Source organism: Triturus cristatus, chromosome 4_2 (genome assembly GCF_964204655.1).
Source record: "Triturus cristatus chromosome 4_2, aTriCri1.1, whole genome shotgun sequence".
Taxonomy (NCBI): domain Eukaryota; kingdom Metazoa; phylum Chordata; class Amphibia; order Caudata; family Salamandridae; genus Triturus; species Triturus cristatus.
Genome location: NC_140586.1, coordinates 126,485,263 through 126,510,070, shown reverse-complemented (window position 1 = coordinate 126,510,070; position 24,808 = coordinate 126,485,263). Strand labels below are relative to the sequence as shown.

General features: G+C 44.6%; 1 protein-coding gene across 5 annotated transcripts in view; it reads right to left on the bottom strand.

The window, feature by feature from the left end:
• Nucleotides 1–16,146, bottom strand: part of LOC146833145 (ohanin-like) — a 189,197-nt gene extending 173,051 nt beyond the window's left edge. For all 5 annotated transcript variants that reach the window (XM_085600774.1, XM_085600777.1, XM_085600775.1 and 2 more), the window contains exons 1-2: nt 16,083–16,146; nt 1,441–1,508 (exon numbers count right to left, since the gene is read on the bottom strand). In XM_085600774.1, the coding sequence (XP_085456900.1) occupies nt 1,441–1,508; nt 16,083–16,090 (76 nt within the window). In that variant the 5' untranslated portion in view covers nt 16,091–16,146. The remainder of the gene's footprint in view (nt 1–1,440; nt 1,509–16,082) is intronic.
• Between the last annotated feature and the right edge of the window lie 8,662 nt (nt 16,147–24,808).

The following is a 24,808-nucleotide window of genomic DNA, read 5'->3' as shown; positions in this document are numbered from 1 at the left end:
TGGATGAACAAAGTGGACAGAGGTTTTGAATATTCCTCAGTGAAGGAACCCCTACACTGTAAGGTGCAAAAGCCCAAAGGTTGGGCTAATGACATAAGGGCAGGTTTGTTTTTGTGTGTGATGGTGGTAGAAATATGTTCAAAAATAAGTAGATGTGAGATGTCTGATGCCTCAGACTGGGTAGGTCTGGGATGGCCCTTCATCAGGGTAGCAGTGTGTTCTCAGACATAGAAAAAGGATGTACTAAACCTGCCCAGGGGAGCATCACTAGCACGGAACATTAGCTTTGCAGTCTTGTAAAGGTTTTGGGAGAACTCCATCCCCCCAAGTGTATGGTTCTTATATGTGGTAAGTCTCAGTCTTCAAGATCTGATCTCTAGATGTTATAGTATTCGATGCATGGCAGACTGCCTATCTTTTTTGTTTTCTATTTCTGAACTAAACAGAATGCTCTACAAACATCCTTATTTGTCACAGAGGGTTGCTTTCTTAAATTTGGCACGTGTGGAAAGGATTTCAGGAGAGTACATGACTTCCCTCGAGCTGATTTCAGACCGCCTCTGGTGTGAGGCAGTTGTTAGGATCATGCTAAATTAGGCCAGGGCACCGTCTACATGGATTACATTCTTCCAACCAAAAAACTGGCTAGGTTGGTGAATAGACTATGAATAGCCATGTCGGTGGCAAGTGTCGCGGTGTGATAATGTCTAGTTCAGGTTGTATCATACATGTAGAGACCCGCCAGCCCCAGTTCACTCCTTGCAGGGCGGCACGAGCGGTAACAGGCCAGAGGCAGGCAGTGCTTAAAATGGGCAGGTACTATCAGGCACACAGTACCTGCACTTCTTCCATTTGGAATGGATATACCAGCACTGCTCCAAAGCTTTCAATCGGAGTATTGGCACTGTCCAGCAGCAAAGAATTACGCTAGGACAAGGAGTACCTCTACTTCTATATTTCCAATTCCACCACCATCCAGCTGACTTAACCATGCCAGAAATGTTAAATGCAGCCTCCTTGTGCCCGATTAAGTAAGCTAGAACAGATGTTCTACTACAATAGACCTTGCTGGCAGTTTATTTGCTGCAGATTGTTGAAAAATAAATTTACAAGTTAACTGTAAGTCTCCACCCCTTTCCACTGCCTCATCTTGGCTCCCAATGTATGGGTTCCTGGAGTCATTTTTTTCCACTACCAGCACTTGTACTATGGCAAACTTGCATCTGTTTCTCAATATCTGTGGTTGGTTTTGTCGTTGTAGTTGATAGATGGGGGAGGGGTAGTTGAGGCTGGGGGTTGTGTAGGCGATGGACATATACGGTTCTTATAACTCTCGTCCACTCACATTCACGCACTCTCATTGACTGAAGACACTGCCCAAATACACAGACCAAGTCATTAACTTGTTAGTACTATAGAAAAGGGAAGCAGCATACGTACCGTCACACAAGGAACCTTGGAGGGTGGAACCAATGAGAAAACACAGGAAAAGAGAATTCGCCAACATCCTGAGAACGAGAGGGGAATAAAGCAGACAGTTTTTGTAAAATGAGTTGAACCTCGTAAACAACCTACAATTTCCTCTGAACTAAAAATGGAGTGTGGCTGAAGTAAGAAAGCTGGGCATTTTACAGGTGAAGTTTTCAGTAACTTGCTGGAGACATTTTCAAACATAGTCCTTGATTGTAAGCAAAGAAAACACCTCTTAAACATTAAAATTATGGAAACTGAAGGGGCAACATCAGTAAGTTGCTTGCAAAACCTCATGATTTCATCAGTTCTTAATTTGAGCCGGTGGTTTCCGTGCTCGGCAAAGGCACTTAATTGTCGGCACCGATACTTATGACAGTGCACCACATGGTGGCGCAGTCTAATTTTGAAATGAACACACCAGTTGTTCAATAATTATGTACACATTAAAATGGCTTATACCAGCCACCCAAGCCATTCTTATAGCTTTGGGCGGCCTGGAATAGTTAAAATTGTCACTCTTGTAAATGTGTCATCGTTAGTGGTTATTGCCAGCGCAGGCTGGGGCAATGTTGGTGCAAGGTGCAGTGGCTCCCTGACAAGGGCCCAGGCAATTTCTGTTTTTTACAAATTAAACACTGCCAAAAATCTATTCCTGTACCCGAAGAATCTGAGTGGAAGGAACTATTGAGTGAAAACGAATTCCTCTTGGGAAGCTGTGCACGACTTCATCTGGGGAAGGAGCAAAGTGAAGGTGATTCCCAGAGAGATTGTAAGAATTATTTTGTAAAACAGTTCATCATGAAAGGTTGTGTTTCTTTACAGTGGCAATTAGTTTTTTAATGATGTATTGAAAAAGAAAATCTTGCCCCGCCTTTTCCCGTAAAATAACTTATGAGCGAATTTATTAGAATGTGATGTGGCACAATAGCTAATTTTTGTGCCAGTATGAATTGTGGATGTACCAATTTTACCATATCTGCTGAATGGGGTATATATCGGTCATTCAATTTAATGGAAAGTTTGTGATGCGAACGACAGATTTACTGACAACCAGCAGATGGCACTGTGTCCTTATTTTTTCTCCAGACGGAGGTCATATTTTGTGGCTTCCAATTACATGTAATCAATCATCTACTTGCTTTTATCGTCAGTGGGTAGGTGCTGGCTAGATTTGTAACACCACTTTGCCTAATCATGCTTCCCGCTGGTATATTCCTTGTTGTTCTACCCTCTCCAAGTTGGACTTCCAAACCTTAAATATTTTCTTATCTTTATAAATTTCCTCTCGCTCAATGATGGAGGACTGAAATATGTTAGTCAAAATGCCACAGCTGATAAACCCAACTACTTAACACCAAATGTTTTTAAGATGATTAATCAATCTCTCCTAATGTATGTAGTTCAAAAAACCTTGTATTGTATTACTGTATCAAGTAATTTAAAAGCCTAATAATATATATATATATTTGAACAAGACAACCGATTTTCCAGTCCGGGCGGCCATGCCACATTAGTGCATTCTGGGAGTTGTAGTCACACGTACCTTCAAGCAAGCACATTGGAGTAACGCACATGATGACAGTGATTTGGGAAAGTAAAGCTCCACAGAAGGCTTCTAGTCGTGTTTGCCATAATCATGAAATCGTTCCGTATGCCTCTCTTGCCTATTTCCTAGAGAGGAACATGATGGTCTCAGACACACAGATTATAAAAACAGGGGTCAAGGCCGTGCGAACTGCAACACAACAGTGATTTTTTTAAGTTGTTGCATTTTTTTTATAGCGCGAACTCGACCCGAAAGTATAGGAGCGCTTTACATGAGCACCAGTTAACATTACACAAAGAAACATTCATATTTTGGTAGGCACTGGGAGATGAAGTGATTTGCCCAGAATCACAGGATGCCGACGCCGAGGCTCGAACCTGATGATTGTGAAAGCTATACAACGTGCTAAACAAGCATTTAAAATGCAATGGTCTCGGCATTGTTAAAGTTAGAGCTATTGGCATTGCTCATGACATCATTTTTGTTTATGTTTTTGTTTTTAAAACATTTAAAGAAACGGCATTGTTATTTACAATGTCATTAGCACCATAGAGAGCATGCACAACATGGCCCAGAGAAAGGATGCGCACAGCCCCAAGACAGCGAGTAACAGGACTGGGAGGATGCTCAGACCCTTCGACGTCAGGAGCATGGACTCTCCGTAGATGGGACACAAGGGCGCGCAGAATGAGGACAGTAAGGGGACACGAAGAGACCATGCACTTGCACCTGGAGAGGGCACAGGGAGTCACGGACCTAAATAAAAAAACGCAGGGTCTCTTTGGAGACAGGAGACAGAGAACTCCACCCCCTCAGAGATAAAACACAGGAGACCTCAGGTCGATTATGATTCAGGGAGCGTCTCTATCATATATTGTATTTATATAGCGCTTACTACCCCTGGCGAGGCGTTGGAGCGCTTTGTGGAGAGTATGATGGGACAGCACGGACCTCCGGAGAAGCTCCGGCGGGCACCTGTGAAATAAGAAGAATATAAAGAAACCCCTCCAGAGAGGAAGGCTGGTCGTGTATCTCTGAATAATTTGGGGTCCGGTGCGTGGATCTCCGGAGGGGGGCTAGGGGAGTACAGCGCTTGGAATTTAGGGGGGGGCCAAGAGCCCTAAAATACCCTCATTCCACCAGAGATTAGAAGTGAGGGCACAAAATGAGTAGAACACGCGGAAGAAGAACGTTCGGTACTGCGCTCCCTTCCCGCCTAGTCGACAGCCTCGTCGAGGGTACTGTCCATGCCCTCAGCCCTCACCGGACTCCCCCAAGCCCCTCAGAGACGCTGCCCACCCCGAGGCTCACCTGCAGCCGCTGCCTCCCGCGCCGCCAGCCTGGTAACTCCAGGAGACGAGGACACTGGATCCTGCAGGAGTCCGCCACGGAAAACAAGTGTCGCTGTGCGAGGCGCCTCTCCCGGAATCCCTTCCTGGAGCAGCTGGGGCAGCGGTGACGTTACCATCGCAGCAGCGCTCTCAGCCGAGGGGCCATAAAGCGCTATACAAGTGTTAAAAATAAGAAAGCCTTTAAAATATTGTCAATGTCTTTTTGTGGTTCGGTCAATGAAGGAACATGGCATAAAGTAGAGCGCGCGCTGGGTGCCCGGGAGTCGCCTAGGCGCAGCATATGCGCAGCTCGGCTGCTTTAAAGGACTTTAACCGGGGCAGCTGGATGACGCCATGAACACCACCATCTTTCTCCAAGGTCAAGCAGAAACGCCTCGGAGAAACGCTGCGTTATTTTCGGATTCGGGGGCGTGTTTTTCTTTCTCTCCTCTTCCCATTGGCTGGAATGTTTACATTCCAAGGGAGAAAAAGAAACTAAAAAAACACGCCCCCAAATCCGAAAAAGATGGGGCTTAAATGGACAGACGCCCCTCTCCTCCAATGGCTGGCCTCCGTTTAGGAAGCCAGCCAATGGAGAAGAGGGGCGGGTTCAAGCCCCACTACTGAAAAACATTAAATCTCGCGAGCGAGACTGCGCAAGCGCAGACCTATGAATCCATACAACCTGTACCTGATTGATTGCTTTGCAACCTTACTCCCACTTACACATGAATATTGCAATTACTTGCACAGTGCGCTCTGACCGGGGTTTCTCAGTCGTAAAATAGGTACTGTATGCCAGGCTTAGTCACTAATCTCCCCCATGATCCAGACATGCTAGTCTCGAACGCAACCTACTCGACAAAGAATGTATACCCGGACTAGACCCTAACTCGTCTATCATAGTGAAGGAGTGCCAAACCTATGTTATGCGTTACCCCGGACCCATATATGTTACATTTAGACACTGACGTCCTGCAGGATGCATGCATGCTACCGGACCCACACAAAACAGACCAAGCCCATCGTGACACCAAGATATATTCATGAATGTCTTAGCCCCTAACCACATGTACGTCGGCCCCTGGTCACTCCGCCTACAACATACGCATGCTTACTCTTGTCCTGTTGTCTTCCTGCATAGGAAGCATGTATGGCTGTTTTGGAAATTGGAATACAACCTTCCTCTGGACCTCTTACATGCCAGCCACAGCAGTCACCTCCTTCCCGAGAAGCCTGCAGGCTAGCCATAGCCTTCATGACAGATATTACGATTGGAGGGTCTACATTCAAATCATCAGGACCAATCCATACCTGCCTTAGATCATACCTTCCCTCCCATCTTCCACCTACCAGATCAAGAGACTGTCCCGAATGAAACCAGGTATGTAGTCCTAATGCCTGGCCCACTCAACATGACAATCCCATGCGTGCTTGCCCATATACCTTCCTACTAGCCGCAGTCCAACCGTAACACTCGCTTTTACCCACGGACTAATGCATAGCTGCGGCAGCGTTACAACACAACCCTCCTCCCACACAACATACCTGCATAGCAGTCACCCTCCTTAGTTCCACATCATTTAACCAGAATACATTTTTTGTGCAGGCTTTTGCAATGTAAGAACAATACGCGACATGCCCGCCCGAAGACACATACCACACACACACAAAACGGCACTCAAAGAAAAGTCTACAGTTTTGCAACACACACCCCGAACAGAAACATACCAAATAAAACATTGCGCATTCCCCTTCCCCAATAGAAACGGACAAAAACACAGACTACTTCTAAGTAAACAACTCATAGACTTAAAAAGAAATGCATACCCCGCAAAAACGTAGACAATGCACAAGAGCACACCCAACCGAAAATACCTCACAAAAGAAGACCACCGCATTACCCCCTCATCAAGGAAGGACTACTCAAGTACCATATACTCCCAAAACACATAGTCTCCTCCACAGTCTCTGACTCCCGTACAGAAGCACATAACCCGTATATCCTCAAAAATAATACACTCTGCAATTCTAAATAAGAAGCCTCCCGCGCCGCCAGCCTGGTAACTCCGGGAGACGAGGATACTGGATCCTGCAGGAGTCTGCCGCGGAACACAGGTGTCGCTGTGCGAGGCGCCTCTCCCGGAATCCCTTCCTGGGGCAGCGGTGACGTTACCATCACAGCAGCGCTCTCAGCCGAGGGGCCATAAAGCGCTATACAAGTGTTAAAAATAAGAAAGCCTTTAAAATATTTTCAAGGTCTTTTTGTGGTTCGGTCAATGAAGAAACATGGCATAAAGTAGAGCGCGCGCTGGGTGCCCGGGAGTCGCCCAGGTGCAGCATATGCGCAGCTCGGCTGCTTTAAAGGACTTTAACCGGGGCAGCTGGATGATGCCATGAACACCACCATCTTTCTCCGAGGTCAAGCAGAAACGCCTCGGAGAAACGCAGCGTCATTTTCGGATTCGGGGGCGTGTTTTTCTTTCTCTCCTCTTCCCATTGGCTGGAATGTTTACATTCCAGAGGAGAGAAAGAAACTAAAAAACACGCCCCCGAATCCGAAAAAGATGGGGCTTAAATGGACAGACGCCCCTCTCCTCCAATGGCTGGCCTCCGTTTAGGAAGCCAGCCAATGGAGAAGAGGGGCGGGTTCAAGCCCCAATACTGAAAAACATTAAATCTCGTGCGCGAGACTGCGCAAGCGCAACCTTCGCTAGCCGAGACCTAAAAAGCATGGCTCGAGGAGCAGACCGAATAACTGAAATTACAATAAAGTAATCCTGACCCGCCCAGTCGTGCAGCCAGTGTCATGGACCCGAGTGCAAGTAAGAAATGGGTCACATGGCTGCTGTTTGAATTGTAAGATACAGCAATAGTCGGGGTTCAGAGGACTCTTCGTGCCTCTGGACCCCGGCGCCACTGCATCAGATGCATGCACCAATGAAAGTTACGCCCCTCGAAGCTCCCTACTGTGGAAAATAAGAACCCTTCTCTTTTAAATGAAGACTTCCACACTAATAGAAGAATGGTTTATGACGCCTGTAACTAAATCTCCGATTTTTGCCTTTCAAAAACTTGCAATTCAGCTTATAACATTGTAAATAAGGTCTCACATTTCTCATTATGGATAAGGATACTCAGGCCTTTAAGTGGGATTAAAAAACTTGGGAGGGGGGGAGGTCTCTCAAAGGGGTGTGGCCAATGTAATTAAGGGCATGGCTTAAATACACGGAAACTAAAAATCTGTGTAGTTTAGCATACTGTGCCGCCCTACTTGCATTTTGCTCTTTCTGTCATTACATCCAGATATATGATACAAGTAACGTCATACCTTGTCAGGACTATTGTCTTTGTCAATGATTGTTAGTTGCATAAGATAAATAAGCAGCAACTATGGCTTGTATATAATATTGAAAAAGCTTTCACTTAAAGCCCTGGTGACACCACGACAATGTTGCTGCTCCTGAGTTTCAAAAAGAGAAGGGAAATCCAAAGAGAAAATTATTCTCTTTAATGGATTTCCCTTCCCCTACAACGCTCACCTGGCATGACGTCATCATACCGTAACTTCTCCACTAGTGACAAGTGAGCAGTGTGAGCACACGCACATCGATGTGCCTGCTGTCACTGCAGTCCGCCTGTGCCAGGGCATAAAACAGAGCCCGATAGAGACCTCACTAAACTCATCTTATAAGAATTCCTTTGGTTACCTATTCGTAACCATGTTACTTTCAAATTATTTTGCATGATCCAACATTCTCTCTATGGCAAGTCAACAAAACTTGTTTCTGGAAGACTTCTTCAATGCACTCCAATCAGGGATCTTCTTTCAGCATCCTCAGTCTCACTGGCCAGCCCTAGTTTCCAGAGAACTTGCCTCAAAGGCAGAGCCTTTTCAGTCCCAGCCCCATACATTTGGGACCAGCTACCTCACAAGCCTCAAACTATGACAAGTCATTTATATCTGAGAAAGGTGCTCAAAACTTAAGTATTTTCAATCTTTTTTTCTGTCCTCCATTCTCTTCTCTAGTCTGTAACACCGCTAAGAGATGTTCAGGTGGTGGAGAGCTCTAAAAATAAATCCTAGTTCAAATTCAATGCGACCCTGGATTTGATGTACAATTTCTCCAGGATGGGTTTTTCTTTGACTTATCTCCTGCTACACAGAGTTCAGTTGGCGGCAGTCAGAGCATTCAAGGAATGACAGTAGGTTTGCAGACTACCAAGACCATAGCGTCTAGACTTCAAGGTTTCCATTGTGGCAGGTCATCGGGTCAGAAGCAATGCTCCTCCATGGAATCTGCCTTTATTCTTCTCAGTTTTACAAGGTGAACCCCTGGAACCTTTCTTAAAAGCCTCTTTGAAATTCATGCCACTCAAGACCCTTTTTAGGTCTCGCTGAGACAGCGAAAGCTGTCTCTTTGAGACATTTTGTAAGTGGGCTTTCAAAAGTGCTACCCACATGGTTTTGCTGGCCTAGGGCCTGAGTGCACGATGGCGTGCTCGTGCACAGCTGCTCCTCTGCTCCTTGCATTCCCCCCTCCCTTCTCACCCAGCCCTTTGATGCTCTGCTCGATTACTTTCACTTTCGCCGCTTTGATGTTTGATCGCAAACGCGATCACTTCCGCTTGTTTTCATTGCGAGATCGTTTGCTGGTTCGAGCCCCTTTTGATGGACACTGTTTTTGATTGAGTAGCTTAATTCGAGAAAACTTTATTGCTTTAAACCTACAACTTTAAAATTATGACTATATGAAAAATCCCCACGGAAAGACAACAAAATGACTGACTTAGTTGGGTTTTTGAAAGAGTCGATGCAGGGCTGGCTACTCATTAGTTTCTAAGCAGTACTGAACTTTTGTGAATTAACCTGTAATCCAGTATGACGTTAAGCTTATTGGCCATCTAGAAGATGGGTGCTGTTTTTTATGGTTTTAAAATCACAGTTTTAAATGACTGAAAACACCTTACCTCATATAGAACAATCGATATGTGTAGAGGTGCGCTGAGGGGTAAATAATCACGCTGGGCACCGTGACTCAGCTTAACTCTTTATTTAGTACACGGGAGAGCGCCGGGGTCATTCCCACACATAGAATCCTCAGTGTGTGATATGTAGAGCGCTACACCATAATATGTCACACAGGTCTGCTTGTATATTTAGGCGCTCTGTATATGTCTGCTTGCACGTTTTAGGCGCTTTACACCTAGCACGGTTTCTTAGCACAATCCAACTGAAAACCTGGGCCTCATGAAGCATAATATTTAGTAGCAGTATAATAATTTGGGAAGCTCAGTGCCTCGGTGGTGTGGATGCGCCCGTCTCCAGCAGTCCACATGTCTCCTTCTGTTACATTTTAAAAATGTGAGGCCCACCTTCACGCGTCCTCCGATTTATTCCGGACTGGAAACCAGTGCCCACCAGAGACGTCTGCCTTTTCGTCTTGGGCCCCATAAAGATTTTATTGATAAAGTTCCCTGGTGGATAAATATTCCAGTGCTCTTTTCCCTGGCCATTAGTCACAATTTCCTCGTGTTGATCTTTTGCCAGGAGGACAGGGGAAGTAGTTACAAGCACAAGCGATTACTGCATGTGTGAGTGCTTTTGACGCAGGACCCTGGTCTCCCATTAATACAAATATTGAGCCGGCTTAAGGGCAACTTTGTGTCACATTCCCTCAAAATAAACCCAATATTCTTTCAAGCAAGTGGCCACCAAACAAGGAATCCCTCCCAGCCTTCTACACAAAGGGTCTGATTTATCAGTGTTTTTCCTGCCCGTTTATTTGTCTATGGCAAGGAAAGCCCTCTAGGTATAAACACAGTTTGACATTTATATATATTTAGGGACAGAATAACAGAGGGAAATAATTAATTAGGGATTTGTGAGGTCTCAATTAAGCCTTGGGTAAATTATGTCCAGGTTTCTGACTTAGCCCCTTTTCCTCCCGTTCGGCATGATTATATTTAACACGAGGATTTTTCTAAATTCTAAGATTTGGATAATGAGAGTAATTTGCAGGGCGCACGTGATACAATGATTCCCGTTTGGCCAACTGAGACACAAAAGTGGACCTACACATTTTTGAGAAGGGTGATCTTTTGTATACGTTGTAAAAATTAAACTTTACTTTATTATCACACATTGATTATTTTGATGCTTTACGGAGCGCTAAAATAAAGGTTTTCACCCAATTCGGAGCATGAAGTATAAGATTTAAAAAAGTTGGTGATGAATAGATTTAAGTTATGATGCTTTTTAGAGCTTGAGTGCTGCTTAGCAGTGGTTGATGCTGATGGGGCAATCAGATGGAAATAAACATGCTGCTTCCCACAATAGACGAGTATTAGAAGTAGGAATGTAGGGATCTGGTGAAATATTCCCATTCACAAACCAGAGATGAGCAACTTGCAAACCGACAGCTTCTCTTTTTGTAATCAGTTGCCACTACACCTAGACAGTAGGTAACTGATCAATTGTTTTTTTAAACGCATTTGTGGTCACAAATCATTCATACATTCCGTTGTTATTCCTAAAGAGTAGCGGGACTTCTCTTTTATTCCCTCTCCTATTTGCGATTTGTAATAGATCACAAAAGTCCTTCTATGAGCTGGAAAGATATTTCTGACTCGTAAAAGTTCTGTTATGCATTAAAAAAAAGTTTTTGTGGTTGCAAGCCCAATGCTTTTGTAAACAAGCATTTGCAATGCAATAGGTCTCGCAGTTACGCAAGTTTAAGCTATTGGCATTGTAAATGACAATGCCTTTTATTTATGTTTTTAAACCGAAAACAAAAATAAAAGGCATTGTTATTTGCAATGTCAGTAGCTCAAACTCACGTAACTGCGAGACCTATTGCATTGCAAATGCTTGTTCTAGTAGCCATTATATGAGGCACACATCTGGCGAGCTGGGTTCTCTAGACCATGAGCAGAAGGCAGCACATGTCTGAATCATGGAACACAAAACAATCCACCCACGATATAACCCTGGTACAGACTGACGGTTTTGAACCATTGAAGCAACCACACCAGGGCTATGCCCTCGCGCCTCGGGTACAGGGTGGCTGATCGTGGAAATAACAAGAGAAGATCTTTAATGTCCTGGAGTTTAACACAAGAAAGCCCCTCCAGTCCAACATCAAATTATGTGACAGCACAAACAAAAACCTAAAAATCATAACTAGACATGCAGAATGTTCCTGCATTCCCAGTGGCTCATAAAGTGCGCCAAAAATAATTCCAGCATTGAAACAGCGTAAGCTACAACAAAATTCTGTCTTGTGTTAGAATGAGGTAGGCGTTGTTATCCAACCAATGGGACTCATTTTAGCAACACCGACATAACAGCCTAGTGACCTCATTCACCCAGCCCTGGCTCCTAGTCAACAACGCACTACCTTTAATGACCTGCAATTTTGATTTTAAGATTGTAAGCATGGGCTCAGACATCCTAGAGAGAAAAAACTGTTGTAATATGTAAACATTATTTGCAACAGGACTGCATGAAGTGATCTCAAATTATTTCTTATATGCAGAAGTTGAGAAGTAGAGAAAACAAATTTTCTACACTTTTCAAATGTGGAGGCTGGGATACGTTTTGGAGGTAAATTCAGTGTATGTCCCCCTGATTTTAAATAAGCCGAAAAACAGTGAACTATTAGTCTGCTCTGTAAAATTTTTATGAGTTAGTAAATAACAGTTTCCACTTAAAGATGTTTGGAGCCATAGGCAAGGCATCTTTTAGGGCCCCTCTGCGGAACACTTTCCTCATTTTCGGCTAATTTGAGCCATCTTGATGTCACACAATATTGGGTCATACATTAAACTTTCAGAAACAGATCGCACAAGAGCAGGAGAAGCTCGAGCTGTCTGCCTCAGGAAACAGCCTTTAGATCGCATGCTTTACATTGTATGCCATTACAACGCGGTCGTTACAACGGCCTCATTGGTACAACACAAACCATACATCGGAAGTCGTTACAACGACTTGCTGTAGGGGGCAGAAGGTGTTGGATTTACAATTCAACACTTTCTCTGCTGTTGCACAAACTGGAGTAGGAATAGTAAATGATACTATTCCTAAATCCGTTGCGCCCCCTACAGCAAGTCGTTGAAATGACTTGCGATGCAATGGTTTGTGTTGTAACAACGCGGTCGTTGTAACAGCCGCGTTGTAATAGCATGCGATGTAAAGCTTGCGTAGTAAAATAGTACTTAAAGCAACCTTCAAGAAGCATTGCTAAAACCAGATGTTTTTGCGTGGGGACATAGATTACTTGCTATTGCAACAATACTTTACACTGAACTCTACATCTCAGCAGCCTGTTCCTCTCAATGCAGGAAAGGCATGGTAAGGGTGAATTGGTGGATATTTAGTGGACTAGCGCATTTGATCAAATTAAGACACGTGTACACACTGCTTGAAATTGTAGCTTTAATTGCCGAATATTCATTTATAAAGTTAAAAAAATCCCCCCTTTACCAATGGGATTCTCGCTACAACATTGAAAACAAAGCAGTAATCTGAGGATTTTCACCATTCAACTGGGTGCAATCTGATAGTTTGCGCCTTCATTTCCTTCCCCCACCCTCTTGTCTCAATGTGCACACTTATCTAGAAAGGCCAGGACCTTGTACTGCATAATAAGAGACATCGGAGGGGCAGGACACAGAAGGACAGAGGTGTAAAAGGAAGGTAAAAGGAAGGTAAAGTGAGGGATACGACAGGGATGGAATGTAAATAGAGAAAGATGCAGTAGCCAGAAAGTAGCCAGAAAGCCAGTAGCCAGAAAGCAAGATGCGGAGAGGTAGAAAGGAAGAAATAAGTGGTGAAGGGGGGTAGCTAGTTAAGGTTTTAGAGTGAGGTAAAGCACTATAGAGAGAAAGGGATGTGGTGGACTGAAGAGTGAGTGAGGTAGAGATAAAGGTAAGGTAGAAAGAGAGGTGTTTTAGGGGGAGGTAGCAGCAGAGACGTATATGCGGTCAGGTAGAAAGGTAAGGCAGTGAGGAATGGATAGAGAGATGAAAGGTAGAGGGAAGATGGGGAGGTTGAGAGGAGCAAAATGAAAAGGGGTCAAGAAAGACAGGCTAGTTAAAGACAGTCATAGGGTAATGTATGAAGCGAGGGATTAAGGGGAGAAAAGAGTTGAGGCACAGAAAAACAAGATGAAGCAGCGAGACAAATAGGAGGTAGAAAATGAGGTGAGTGAGATAGAGGTTATGAGGGAGTTGTGAGGAAGAAAGTGAGAGATGTTTTAAGGGAGAGGAGGATAAGATTACAAAGAGAGGGTGAAGAGAGATTAGAGAGTAGGTTTTATCAGAGAGAGAGGCAGTGGCTGCAAGAAAGGTGTAAACTGGTGAGGCAGGCGGGAGAGAACAGAAGTAGAAATGAGCAGGGAGGTGGAGAGGTAAAGCAGCAAAGGAATGACAATGTACACTGAAAAATTAGATAGTGAAAGGTGGAGTAGAGAAAGATGAGGTAGTGAAATATGTGAGGTAGAGAAAGGGATGAGTTAGTGGTGAGGTAATGTGTGGTGAGGTAGGGAGAGGGATGAGTTAGTGGTAAGGTAGAGTGTGGTGAGGTAAAGAAAGAGATGAGTTAGTGGTGAGGTAAAGTCTGATGAGGTAGAGAGAAAGATGAGTTAGTAGTGAGTGTGATGAGGTAGCGAGAGGGATGAGTTAGAGTGTGATGAGGTAAAGAGGGAAGAGTTAGTGGTGAGGTAGAGTGTGGTGAGGTGGAGGGAAGGATGAGTTAGCGGTGAGGTAGTTGTGTGGTGAGGTAGAGGGAGGGTTGAAAGAGGTGTAGCACAATCAAATATAGAGAGATGGGCAAAGAAAAGAGGAGGCGATGTAGAGAGATGAGACCGAGGGAGGTGAAGTAGATTGGAGAGGTAAAGGGAAGTGAGATGGAAACAGCAGTGGGGCTCAGAGAGAGGGGTAAGGTAGCGAGAGTGTTAAACTAGAGAGAGGTGGTAGAGATGTAAGAAAAGCTGAGAGAGTGTTAGAGAAAGAGGTCGGCTTACGGGAGATGTAAATGGAGTAAAAAGAGGTAAGTGAGACATAGGTGACGTCCAGAGAGCTGAGACAGGGAGACAATGACAGATATCACTAGAGAAGTAAGATGGGGGAGGCTGACATGGTATGGTGTAGTAAGGACAGACACGAGACGGATTCTGCCGTCAACTTCTGTCAATAGCCTGTGAGCAGAAGAGCTGAAGTTAGACAGGCTGAGCAGGCACATTAAGGGGCATATTGACAAGGAAATGACGAGCGGAGAGCTGCTGCAAATTTTGCAGCAGCACGCTCTGCCATTTCCAAAACGCATGGATGTGCCGTATTTACAACAGTGTGGTTCACCCCTGCGTTCCCCCCTGCATTGATGCTAACATTAGCTGCCTAACACCAACGCAGACACCCTTGCGCCATAGTGCAAGGGTGACTGCCTTGCAGGGAAGGATTGTTTATGTGTACAAAGGTGCCCCTTCCTGCACATAAACAATCAATGACAGGGATTTGTTAAGTCTATAGAAGTAGCAAATGGTCATTATTTAATGACTGTTTATGTGCAGAAAGTGGCGCCTTCCTGCACATAAACAATCATTAATGGCATTTTGCTCTTCCCATGTGTGCTGCAATAAAGCAAAATTGAAGGGAAACTTAAGTATTCCTCCTGGTAGCACTATTCTAACATCTGCTATTGCATGGCGTTACTTTTTGGCGCTGCCCCAGATTTATAAGGAGGTGTAAATTTTAGACAGCGTCAAAAAGCAAGGGGTGTTGCGGTGGAACGCCCGCAGCAAGACCCATTGCACGCCCCTTTCAAACAGATATCTGCGTGAAAGGGGACGAAATTTATGAAGCGTGTTAAGCCACACAAAGTGACTTAATGCCGCTTTGTAAATATGTTGCAGGGCATTGCCCCACCGGGACATCGGTAAAAGTGACGTTCCGGCTGCGCAATCCCCTTCTAAATATGCCCCAAAGCATCTGTCAAGCCTGCACGCCCAACTGTGAAATTAAAAATGAATCTATTTCATGAACACTTATTGTGCTCTAACATTGGAACTTCTGACTGTTCCAATCACTTTACCAGGGAGTCCAGGAAATGTGCAGGCGCTGGGCAATGGCCACTGTTGCCCATATCTTTAAAAAGCTGTGGAAATCCAATGTTAAAAGCTCCCGAACACACATAGAACAATTTATAAGAATCAGAGGTATCTTATGTGCATTCTGGATGAGGTAGTAGTCTTTATGGCACTTATTTAGAACAGAGGGTGTGGGGTAATGTTCAGAGCTGCAGACTTTAGAACTAGGGAACCAGGTTCGAGTCTCAGCGTCGGCTCAACATCCTGTGATCTCCTCCTGCCTAACAAAAAAATAAATGTGTCCTTGTGTGATGTGACTGGTGGTGCTGATGCAAGGCGCGCCAATACCTTCTGGTCGAGTTCGCGCTATATAAAACGTCGAGAAGGCACTCAATGGGGATTGATTTAGGAAAGAGCGTCTTAAAAACAAAACATAGCAAGATAAGCAGCTGCAGCCACAGTTTGGAACCTGCTGCAACCTTGTTATTCACAGATCTCTGAAAGAAGGTGGCTTATTCGACTTTGCGATGGTACTGGGATTCGGGAAGATGACTGCAATTGTAAACTGATTCTGAGAGCTGCAAAGTGCCTTGCTTCGCAGAGACACGCACTCATCTCGCCGCGCCGCGCCGCACCATGCCTTACCTGCCCATTGAGTACAGCTCCTTTTGCTGGCAGACACCACTTTGTTTCCTGCTGAATTGGCACTGCCTGCTGGATGGAGCCGGAGCCCTATTTAAATACGCGGTGGGCGTGGCGGCGTGGGCGGAAGATTCTGGAAGGAGTGACTGAGAGGATGGGAGCAGGGAAGGAGGCCAAAAGAAGCAAGCACCTGACAAGAGCCAAGCAAGCAAGCGAACAGTCCCAGGCCTGTGAGGTGCATTAAATAAATAATAAATAATAAATAACATTACTCAACTCATTTATGTGCTGGGGCTGGGAGACACCAATGGGCACTTGTAATACAGCAGAGATCAGCCAGATGAGGTACATAAAGACCTGCATGAACTGCCACGTGCCCCAGGCTCTTGTGTCAGCTTTTCCACTCCAGATTGTGTCTTTGCTTTCTGGGGCTTGTAGTCTTGGTTTTATAGTGGCATACCTTTAAACTTATTCACCTGTGGCAGGTGACACCGCCTATTAGTAGTCGTTCATCTACTAGCCTCCCCTTCCTCACTCACCTTGCTGCTGGGTGTAACTGACTCCACTAACAAGTCTTTTATACAGCATTTCATGCTGTAAATAACAGATATTACTATCTCCCAATTTGTGCTATACAAAAGAGGAATCAACAGGTCAGACAGTCTAAAGTTTGGCTCTGATTTCAAGATTCCGAGAATCTTGAAAGTATCCTAATATCTCAGAATCCTTAAGCCGCGCGAAGAACTTTAGACGGTCCGATCTCCTGATTCTTCTTTTGGGGAGGGAACTATTTATTGCTATCTTTAAAATTGACCACTCAAAAGCTGTATGCCGTGATAAAACAAACAAGCATTTGCAATGCAATAGGTCTCGCAATTACACGAGTTAAAGCTATTGGCATTGTAAATGACAATGCCAATAGGCATTGTTATTTGCAATGTCAATAGCTCAAACTCGTGTAAATGCGAGACCTAATGCATTGCAAATGCTTGTTTTTCTAAGTTGTCAAAAATAGTCAGGATAAATGCAGAACAGCGCACGGAAGAGAACAGGTTTCCCGCCTCCGTGCCCCGCTGCACTCCTTAAGCATAACTCACGAGGGGTACACAAAGGGCATAGACAATGAGGGCCGTGGGGAGCCTGCTTATACCTCGCTGGGGTGGTGATGAGAAAAGCAAACCCATTCTTTTTATTGAGCCAGCCCCACCCTCCTCGCCTCCCCTCATGCACACTCCCTTCCGAGGGGGTCTGTGCCGTACAAAGAGTCTTCCCTAAACCCTGTGCCCAGGTGCACCTCTGAGCCGCGCGAGCAGGGGGTCCGAGTGTGTGTGGGGCTCAGCCTCACCCGGTGCACCCACTGACACACTGGTAGGTGTACAAATGCCGCATGCTGGTTACAGCGCAGGGGGTTAATGCTCCTAGCACACCCCGCTCCCCAGTCTTCTGTCCTGTATTATCAGCCCGTCTTACGCTAGCCTCGCGCCTCCTCCTCACGCGAGTAAACATTTGGCTAAAGGCCTCAGCTCAACCTGAATGGCGGGGGTGGCCTTGTGAAGTGCCTCGCGCGCCCCCCGATCGCTGATGGTTTTGTGCTGAAGTACACAGCTGATAACAAGCCTGTGACCCCGGCGGCGGCCGGGCCGCTAGAATTACAGGCTAACCAGGCGAAAGCTGGCTGCAATACACATATATCATAGATGTTGGGAATCTTTGAGCCGCTGACTATCTGTCAGGTCTTGCGAATTCGTACTGCCAATACAGCTCTAGGTGGGATTTCGTGGTGATGAAGGGCGGGTAGATGTGCCCAGGTGTCACTTCTTCTGCTTTTCGTTCGATTAATGTATTTAAACACCCCTTGCAACCAACAGGCACTTTCAATGAGATTCATCTCGGGCAGCGCTGCGAGGTCATATTAGTGCAATGCAACGCTGCACAGATCTCTGTAACATAACATTCTAGTCACCTACTCTGTCATGGGGTATAAATCAACATCAGGGCTTTCTATCTTTTAAAATCTGTGCGCCAAGCACCCCTCCCTGCCCCCGGCCCGTTCCCTACAGAAACACCTGGACTCAGAGCTGATGACGCACATCCCATGCACGCGACCGGCCAGGGTGCACAGAGAAGCGCGTGGCGCCACGTGAAGTGCTTTGCATAATGGTACAGTTACAAACAAGACCCGCGTCTACTCTCAATCGGTGCCCGCCCTTTGCATATTAGCCTCGAGAGACAGATGTTTTTCCAAGAGACAATATGAAAATTACCCTCTGAAGAACATCCCGGCGGCCGGTGGGCCTCGGGTCCCAGTGACGAAGCCTGCAAATCCAAGTTACAATAAAAGCATGTTGACTTTTGGGTACTCTTGTGTAGCCAGAGGAAAAAGTGAACTTTAAAGCTGTTCATCGTATGATGAACTAGCCGGGCATACTCCAGAAGGAAGGGCACGTGAGGGAAGAGAAAAGGGGCAATTTTGCAAGGCTAATGTCTGGTAGGACAGGACCGGTGACAGCCTGACAAAAACAGATATGCTTTGAAGTCACTGCAATCCTCTTTCCATCAGGCCTTGACGCTTCCATATGGAGGGTGCATGTCAATTGCCTCTGACCCAGTTCACATCCCAGCCAGTGGCGTAGCTAGATCTTTTGGTGCCCATGGTGGTCCCTGCGTTTGCTGTCCCGCGACGGCAGTAGGTAAGAGCGGGGTGTAATTTCTGGGTTTAATATGCCTGTTCAAAATATTGTAACGTTGAGATATTTTGGTACCCAATTGATGATATATGGAGAAAAAAAAGTGATGTCATTACGATGTGTGCTCTGCACTGAAGTGTGTCTTTCAGAAGGAGACCGCACAAGTACCGTTTTGCGCAGCTCTTAGTTTCAAAATCCTATCCTTTATACTGAATGAAATAAAAAAAAAATACATTGCAATGTGAGACTCCAAAAGCCCTGTTCCTGTACGGTTATCATTTGTGGAAAAGCAGCTCGACCGTGCATATATCAAAAGTGTCTGGGTTGCAAAGACATGCGTTTTTGTGTATTTTCAAAGCACTGCCTATTTGGGTTTACCCTGTCGTGTCTGCAGAAGGGAAGCAGCTTGATTATCATTTTGACATGAAAGAGTGAAGATGGACAAAGTAAACGATTGTGACGAAGAGACGTGGGGCAGAGCAGAAAGCAAGCGCCAATCCGCTATGAGTGGTGTAATCAGGTCTTCGGACACTCGTGCACGGGGCAGTCAGTACCTGAAGTTCTGCCCACGTATACAAGTCGGGGGCAAATGACGTGGGAAATGGGTAAAAAAACACAAGACAAGCCCGCCGCTGGAAAAAAACATGAAGCTGACGAGGAGGGAGTGGGAGGGGCTTTCACTGAAAGTGACACGGCAGTGAAAGGAAAACAAACAAGCCCGGCGGAGCGTGGCGCGAGCGCTTGGCAGGGCAATTTAAAACGACCCATTGCTCATTGAAGGTGGGAACAGGCTATGCGTGCAGCCAGAGAAAATAAACAAACGAGAGGGGAGGGGGGAATGCCAGCAACAGAGGAGCCCGCGAAAGTGAAAGTGATCACGATCGCTACGAAGGAAAGACACATGGCGCTGCGCGCGTGCACGTTCACGTGCACTGTAGCTTTAGGCCACGGCAGCACTTTGAAAAGCCCAGATATAAAATGTCTCTTAGAGCCTTTGGCTCACGAGACCTAAAAACGACTCTTCTTTAAACACGTGTTGGCTGTTTTCAGGATTATGCTGTGTATACATTTTATGAAAAGATTACTCATAAAGAACTATTTCTTTTAGTATACCTGAAATGTGATGCATTTATAAATCATTACTTGAACTTTTATGAATCATAGAATAAAAGACCTCTTATGGGACAAGCTCTCCAAGGGTAATCCACAAGTTAGTAGTTCCAGTGGGAGCAATACTACATGAGAAGGATATGACCTTTCCTTCCTCAACAACTAGTTTGTGCCTCTTTCTCCCTAAAACTGTTCAAGATATGTCGAGGATGCTTGAAGTCGTCCCCAGCTCCAGGTGACTTCTAAATTGAAAAAAATCTGATCTTAATTCTCAAGGACTTATACTTTACTTGGACTTTGTTCCGGCGGATGCTGGTGGTGACTGTACCTCTTTCAGTGGACAAGGCCATGGCTCTGCAACCTTGTGAGAAGTTCTTTGCTCAATGTGTCCGACAGGTTATATCTACGAGTACAAGGCCTACTGGCTGCCACTACGGAGGCAGTGCCTTGGGGCCATCTTCATTTGAAATCCTATGTCCAGTTTCTCCTAAACCTTTGGTGTCCTTGGTAGGAGGATTATGAGGCTCACAAAATGCTGACTCAAGAACTTTGTTCTACCACGGCTTCGTGGTTGGTGACCAACCACATCCTGATCCAGGTGCCCCTATAATACCCTACACTTTTGGTTCCAACACAGATGCCAATCACCTGGAGTGGCTAGCTATTTTGGGGAAGAATTCAACACAGTCCCTCAACCGACAAGAGCTAACAGCAATTTGGGGTGGTCTTCTTTCATTCGCCCATATGGTCTTGGGTCATGAAGTTCTAGGAACGACCTGGTGGCTCAGGCATATGTTAACCGTCAAGGGAGGTGGATGCAGGCACACCACAGGTTCTGTGTTCCTAGATGTAAAGATTTCTAGTGTCTCTGAAAGGAGTTTACATCCCTTGGACGGAACATTTTCAGGATGATCTACTGAGGTAGATTTATCTCTCCATGCTCTTCATACTTCATTAAATGGTATTTCAGCTAGTTTGTGACATAAGGTATCACCCTAATTCGACCTTTTTGCATATAGAAGTAAAACTTTCCGTCCCCTCTTCTTATCATAGGCTCGGGGAGAGAGGAATGGATGCTCTATCTTTCCATTTACTCCTGGGCCTGTTGTATGTGTTTCCACCGATCCTCTTTCTCCAAAGGATGCTGAGGAAGATTCAGGAGGAGAGGGTGTCATTGATTCTAGTGGCACCTCACTTGCCCAGATGCCCCTGGTTTTCTTTTGTCCTCAAGTTAGTAGTGGGGTCTCCAATGTGTCTTCATGTGGATCGTCTTCCCTTGTTTAGCCAGATTCATTAACATTCCTTTCTGTTAAGGTTACGTCTGATGGTTTGGAGGTTGAGAGTTCTGGGCTCTAACAGTTAGGATGTTCGGCAACAGTCAATATAGAACTCCAGGTGTCCAGAAAGCCCTCTACTTTGGCCATTGTTTCCCACCATTGGTTGCCCTTTGAAGAATATTGTGCTCTTTAAAATGATTTTTCTCTTTCTAGTGACCCTTTTCTGATTGGATGATGCCAGAAGCCACAGAGGTTCACGACTTGGGTGCTAGTGGATTTCAAATCCTTGGTTGGTAAGTATCCCTAGATGTCTTTGAAGACTCAGAAACTGAGTATTCTGGCTGGAGACTTTGTCTCTCATCACACACCGATTGCAAAGCAGGGTGTGGCACAGAAGGTGTGGTTTGGAAGTGTCGACAATGTTTTTAATATGAATCCCTTTCCCACCAGACCTAACACCACATGCCCATGGTCTTCTCTACCTAGGTGTTCCTGGTGGTCAGTCTTATTCGAGAAATTACTTATTGGATTATCACCTCTTAGCATGGTCCACATCTGCAGCACCTTTAATCTTTTTTTCCTCCTCACCTCTGTTCACTGTCATATCTTCTGCCTCTCCTGCTCCTCTGGACTTCGTCTCATCTTCTCCTCTGCTCTCCATCCTCACTTTCCCTTCTCCTGCTCCTCCATTCACCTCTACTGTGTTCCTCAATGAATCTTCCAATCACCGTTTTTCTTCTCTCCCCAACAACCCTGACCTAGGAAGACTTGTTGTTTTTCAATCCCAAGTTTCCTCATGCTACATTACATCACATCTGGTGGTTGGAGTTGGAGTGGCCTTCATACACCTATCATCCTCTTCCCGGAAGTCAGCGGTGTTGTTTTCCCCAGATATTGTTGTATATTCCAGACTGGCGTACCGACTTTGGGAAGTACTACTCAGGCAAAGGTTGCTCGTCAGAATTGGGCATTTTGCATTAAGCGTAAGAGGCAAAATTCGCAAAACTATGCCATTATGCCATGTCTTGTAATATGGAAATGGCTTGACTGAATGTACAAAGCATCCTTGTGTCACCTCCAGACTATTGAGCTAAATTAATTTTAAGTGGATATTTTTGTGCAAATATGCCATTCAAACAAATTTGTTAGCACAGATTTTTGTATTTTAGGGAGTAGGGAGTAGGGAGAAGCCATGGCACACGAGACTACCATACGACTTTCTCTTCATGTTCTAAAGACTACTCCATGTTTTTATTGTCTCCATGGCTGTTTTGAATTTGAATATTGGAAGGTAAGTTTGCCTCATCCTTTGTCTGCAATCTCTGTTGAATCACCTATTTTTGGATTTTTGGAAAAATCAAATATATTCTGTTCAGTTCCTTGAAAAATATGTCTTTTCTGACGGACTAAAATGTGAGGGAAGGAAGGTAGCATCAATTTGTTTTCCTGTTTTTGGAATTATTATTATTTTGTTTGATGTTACTGGAGGGCCTAGACTAGCATAGGTTCCTGTGAGGAGTAGGTGACAATCTTGTAGTGGCAGTGGGTATTTTGGGATAGTGAAGGCCTGGGGGCTTGTTTTTTGACAGTTTTATTGTTATTGTCCTGTGGAGGTTTACTGTTTGTGCTGTAAGCCATAGATGTCTTCCAATTTTAATAGTATTTTCACACTCTCACTGCTTCAGTGCTAGATGTGTTTTGGTGTCTGTGGGTGTCCTTGAATACATGCCCAGTATGGAGTATTTTCTTGAGAGCATGGGACTGAGGTTTTTCATTTTATTTTATTTGTAGAAGCATACAAATAAAATAGACAGCATTCCAGTAATTCTATCATACAAAACACATTCAATATGAAAATGCCACAATCCAGTAAAAGAAGAAAAAGATGAACAATGAGCTGCCCACCATAACAGTCCATGTTTCTTGACATTTAGGGCCAATGATTTGAAATGATGTTTATAAGACATCCGTAAATTGGCCCCATACATCCATTAATGTTGTCATCTCCCCACATCATTTGTAGTATACCCTCTCAATACCCATCACAAATTTCAACTTGGCCCTTAAGACTTCTATCGTTGGTATACCACTTCAGAGTACTTTCCTGTGTGAGCTACACCCACACTATTAATAATTTAAAGAATGTCAGCTTACCCACACAGCCCACTGTTTACCCAATCTTGCTAGTTTCTGAGAAAACGCTTAGCGTTTCTTGAAGTAGAGCTATTACTGCACTTAGTTGTTCAAATAGAGAAGAGAATGTGCAACCCTTATAATTATTTTGCAGCACATTTTCATTCATTGATTCAGTTTTATGATGTTCATTTCTTAATATATGTTATCACTATTGCAACCCTTTTGCTACCTTTAAAATATTTTTGCTGCCCACAAAAACCATCCCATACTCTCTGTCTCCACCTCTGCTACTCCCTCCACTTCTGAGGAGCCTGGGTCTGGTGGGACTGGCCATTTATCTTTTACTGACTGCTAATATTTTTCACATTTCACATCATTCCATTCTCCTCCTGACTCAGTACATTTAGACCACAACAAATCCCACTGACACACCTCAAAATCATCCCTTTTTAATGGCACAGATATCTGCTAACAAAGCTTGTGCCACAGATATGCCATCCAGGACATTAAGTTCTTCTTGCCACAAGACCTGTATGTTTTACTGTTGTGTAGTCTGTACCTGTATCCCATCTGCTTTAAATTCTTGTACAAGAGCTCTCATGCCATTTCTCCTTTGTACCATTTCAAATGCTAGTTTCGAATAAGTTTGCAGAAGAGTTCAATGAACTAATAGCACCAGTTTTTCTAAAATTTGCTATTTAATCCAGTAGCCCAGAAAGTTTGCTATATTTGTTCTAGGTTTTTGCTTTTTGCTAGGAGATCCTGTGCATTGTTGTAATAGTGAAATTCCTTCTTGATCCAGAAGAATCAGGAAGAATTGACTCCTTGATAAGTTTACTCAAAACAATCTAGACAGAGCCATTATTTTGCTCCCACTCTGGAATCTCAATAAATCATAAATTAGATCTTCTAGACCTATTTTCAAGTTTATCACTTTTTTTTGTAACTTCCTCAATGACGCTTCAGTTATATTTTTCCTTGTAGCACATTGATCTTCCAGAGCCTCAAACCTTTATTCATCATCTTCTAGCTTCAAAGAAAACCCTCTCTTTTTTTGTCAGTCAGCTCTAAGTTCTTGCTTATTATACAAACCACTCTCTCTGTGCTTGCACCTTGAAACCAATACTCTGTGCCTCCAATTTTACAGAAACAAAGCATGGACAATAGCACATGGTTCACAGTGCTGGTATGTAGTGGAAGGCATTGAAAACGTTCTCACAAGCAACTGCATGTGAAACGGTCCTTTGCGCAAAGTACTCACACTGCACAGGAATCCACATTATAGTTTTTTTAAATGGAGGATAAGTTCAAATTACTCTCCTTTGAGGCAGAAGACTGGACAGTTTTTTCTGGTGTGGACCTGCCTTTTCTGGGCCTCTTTCTCTTTGACAACAATGTCTTTTCTTATTATTTCCTCTACTCTCTTCCTTGTGTGTTTCAGTGTTATCCCTTTCACCCCTTTTCACAGCAGCTCCTTTGTATCTGAGGCTTCCCTTTGTTGTTCCTCTACACTACGCCC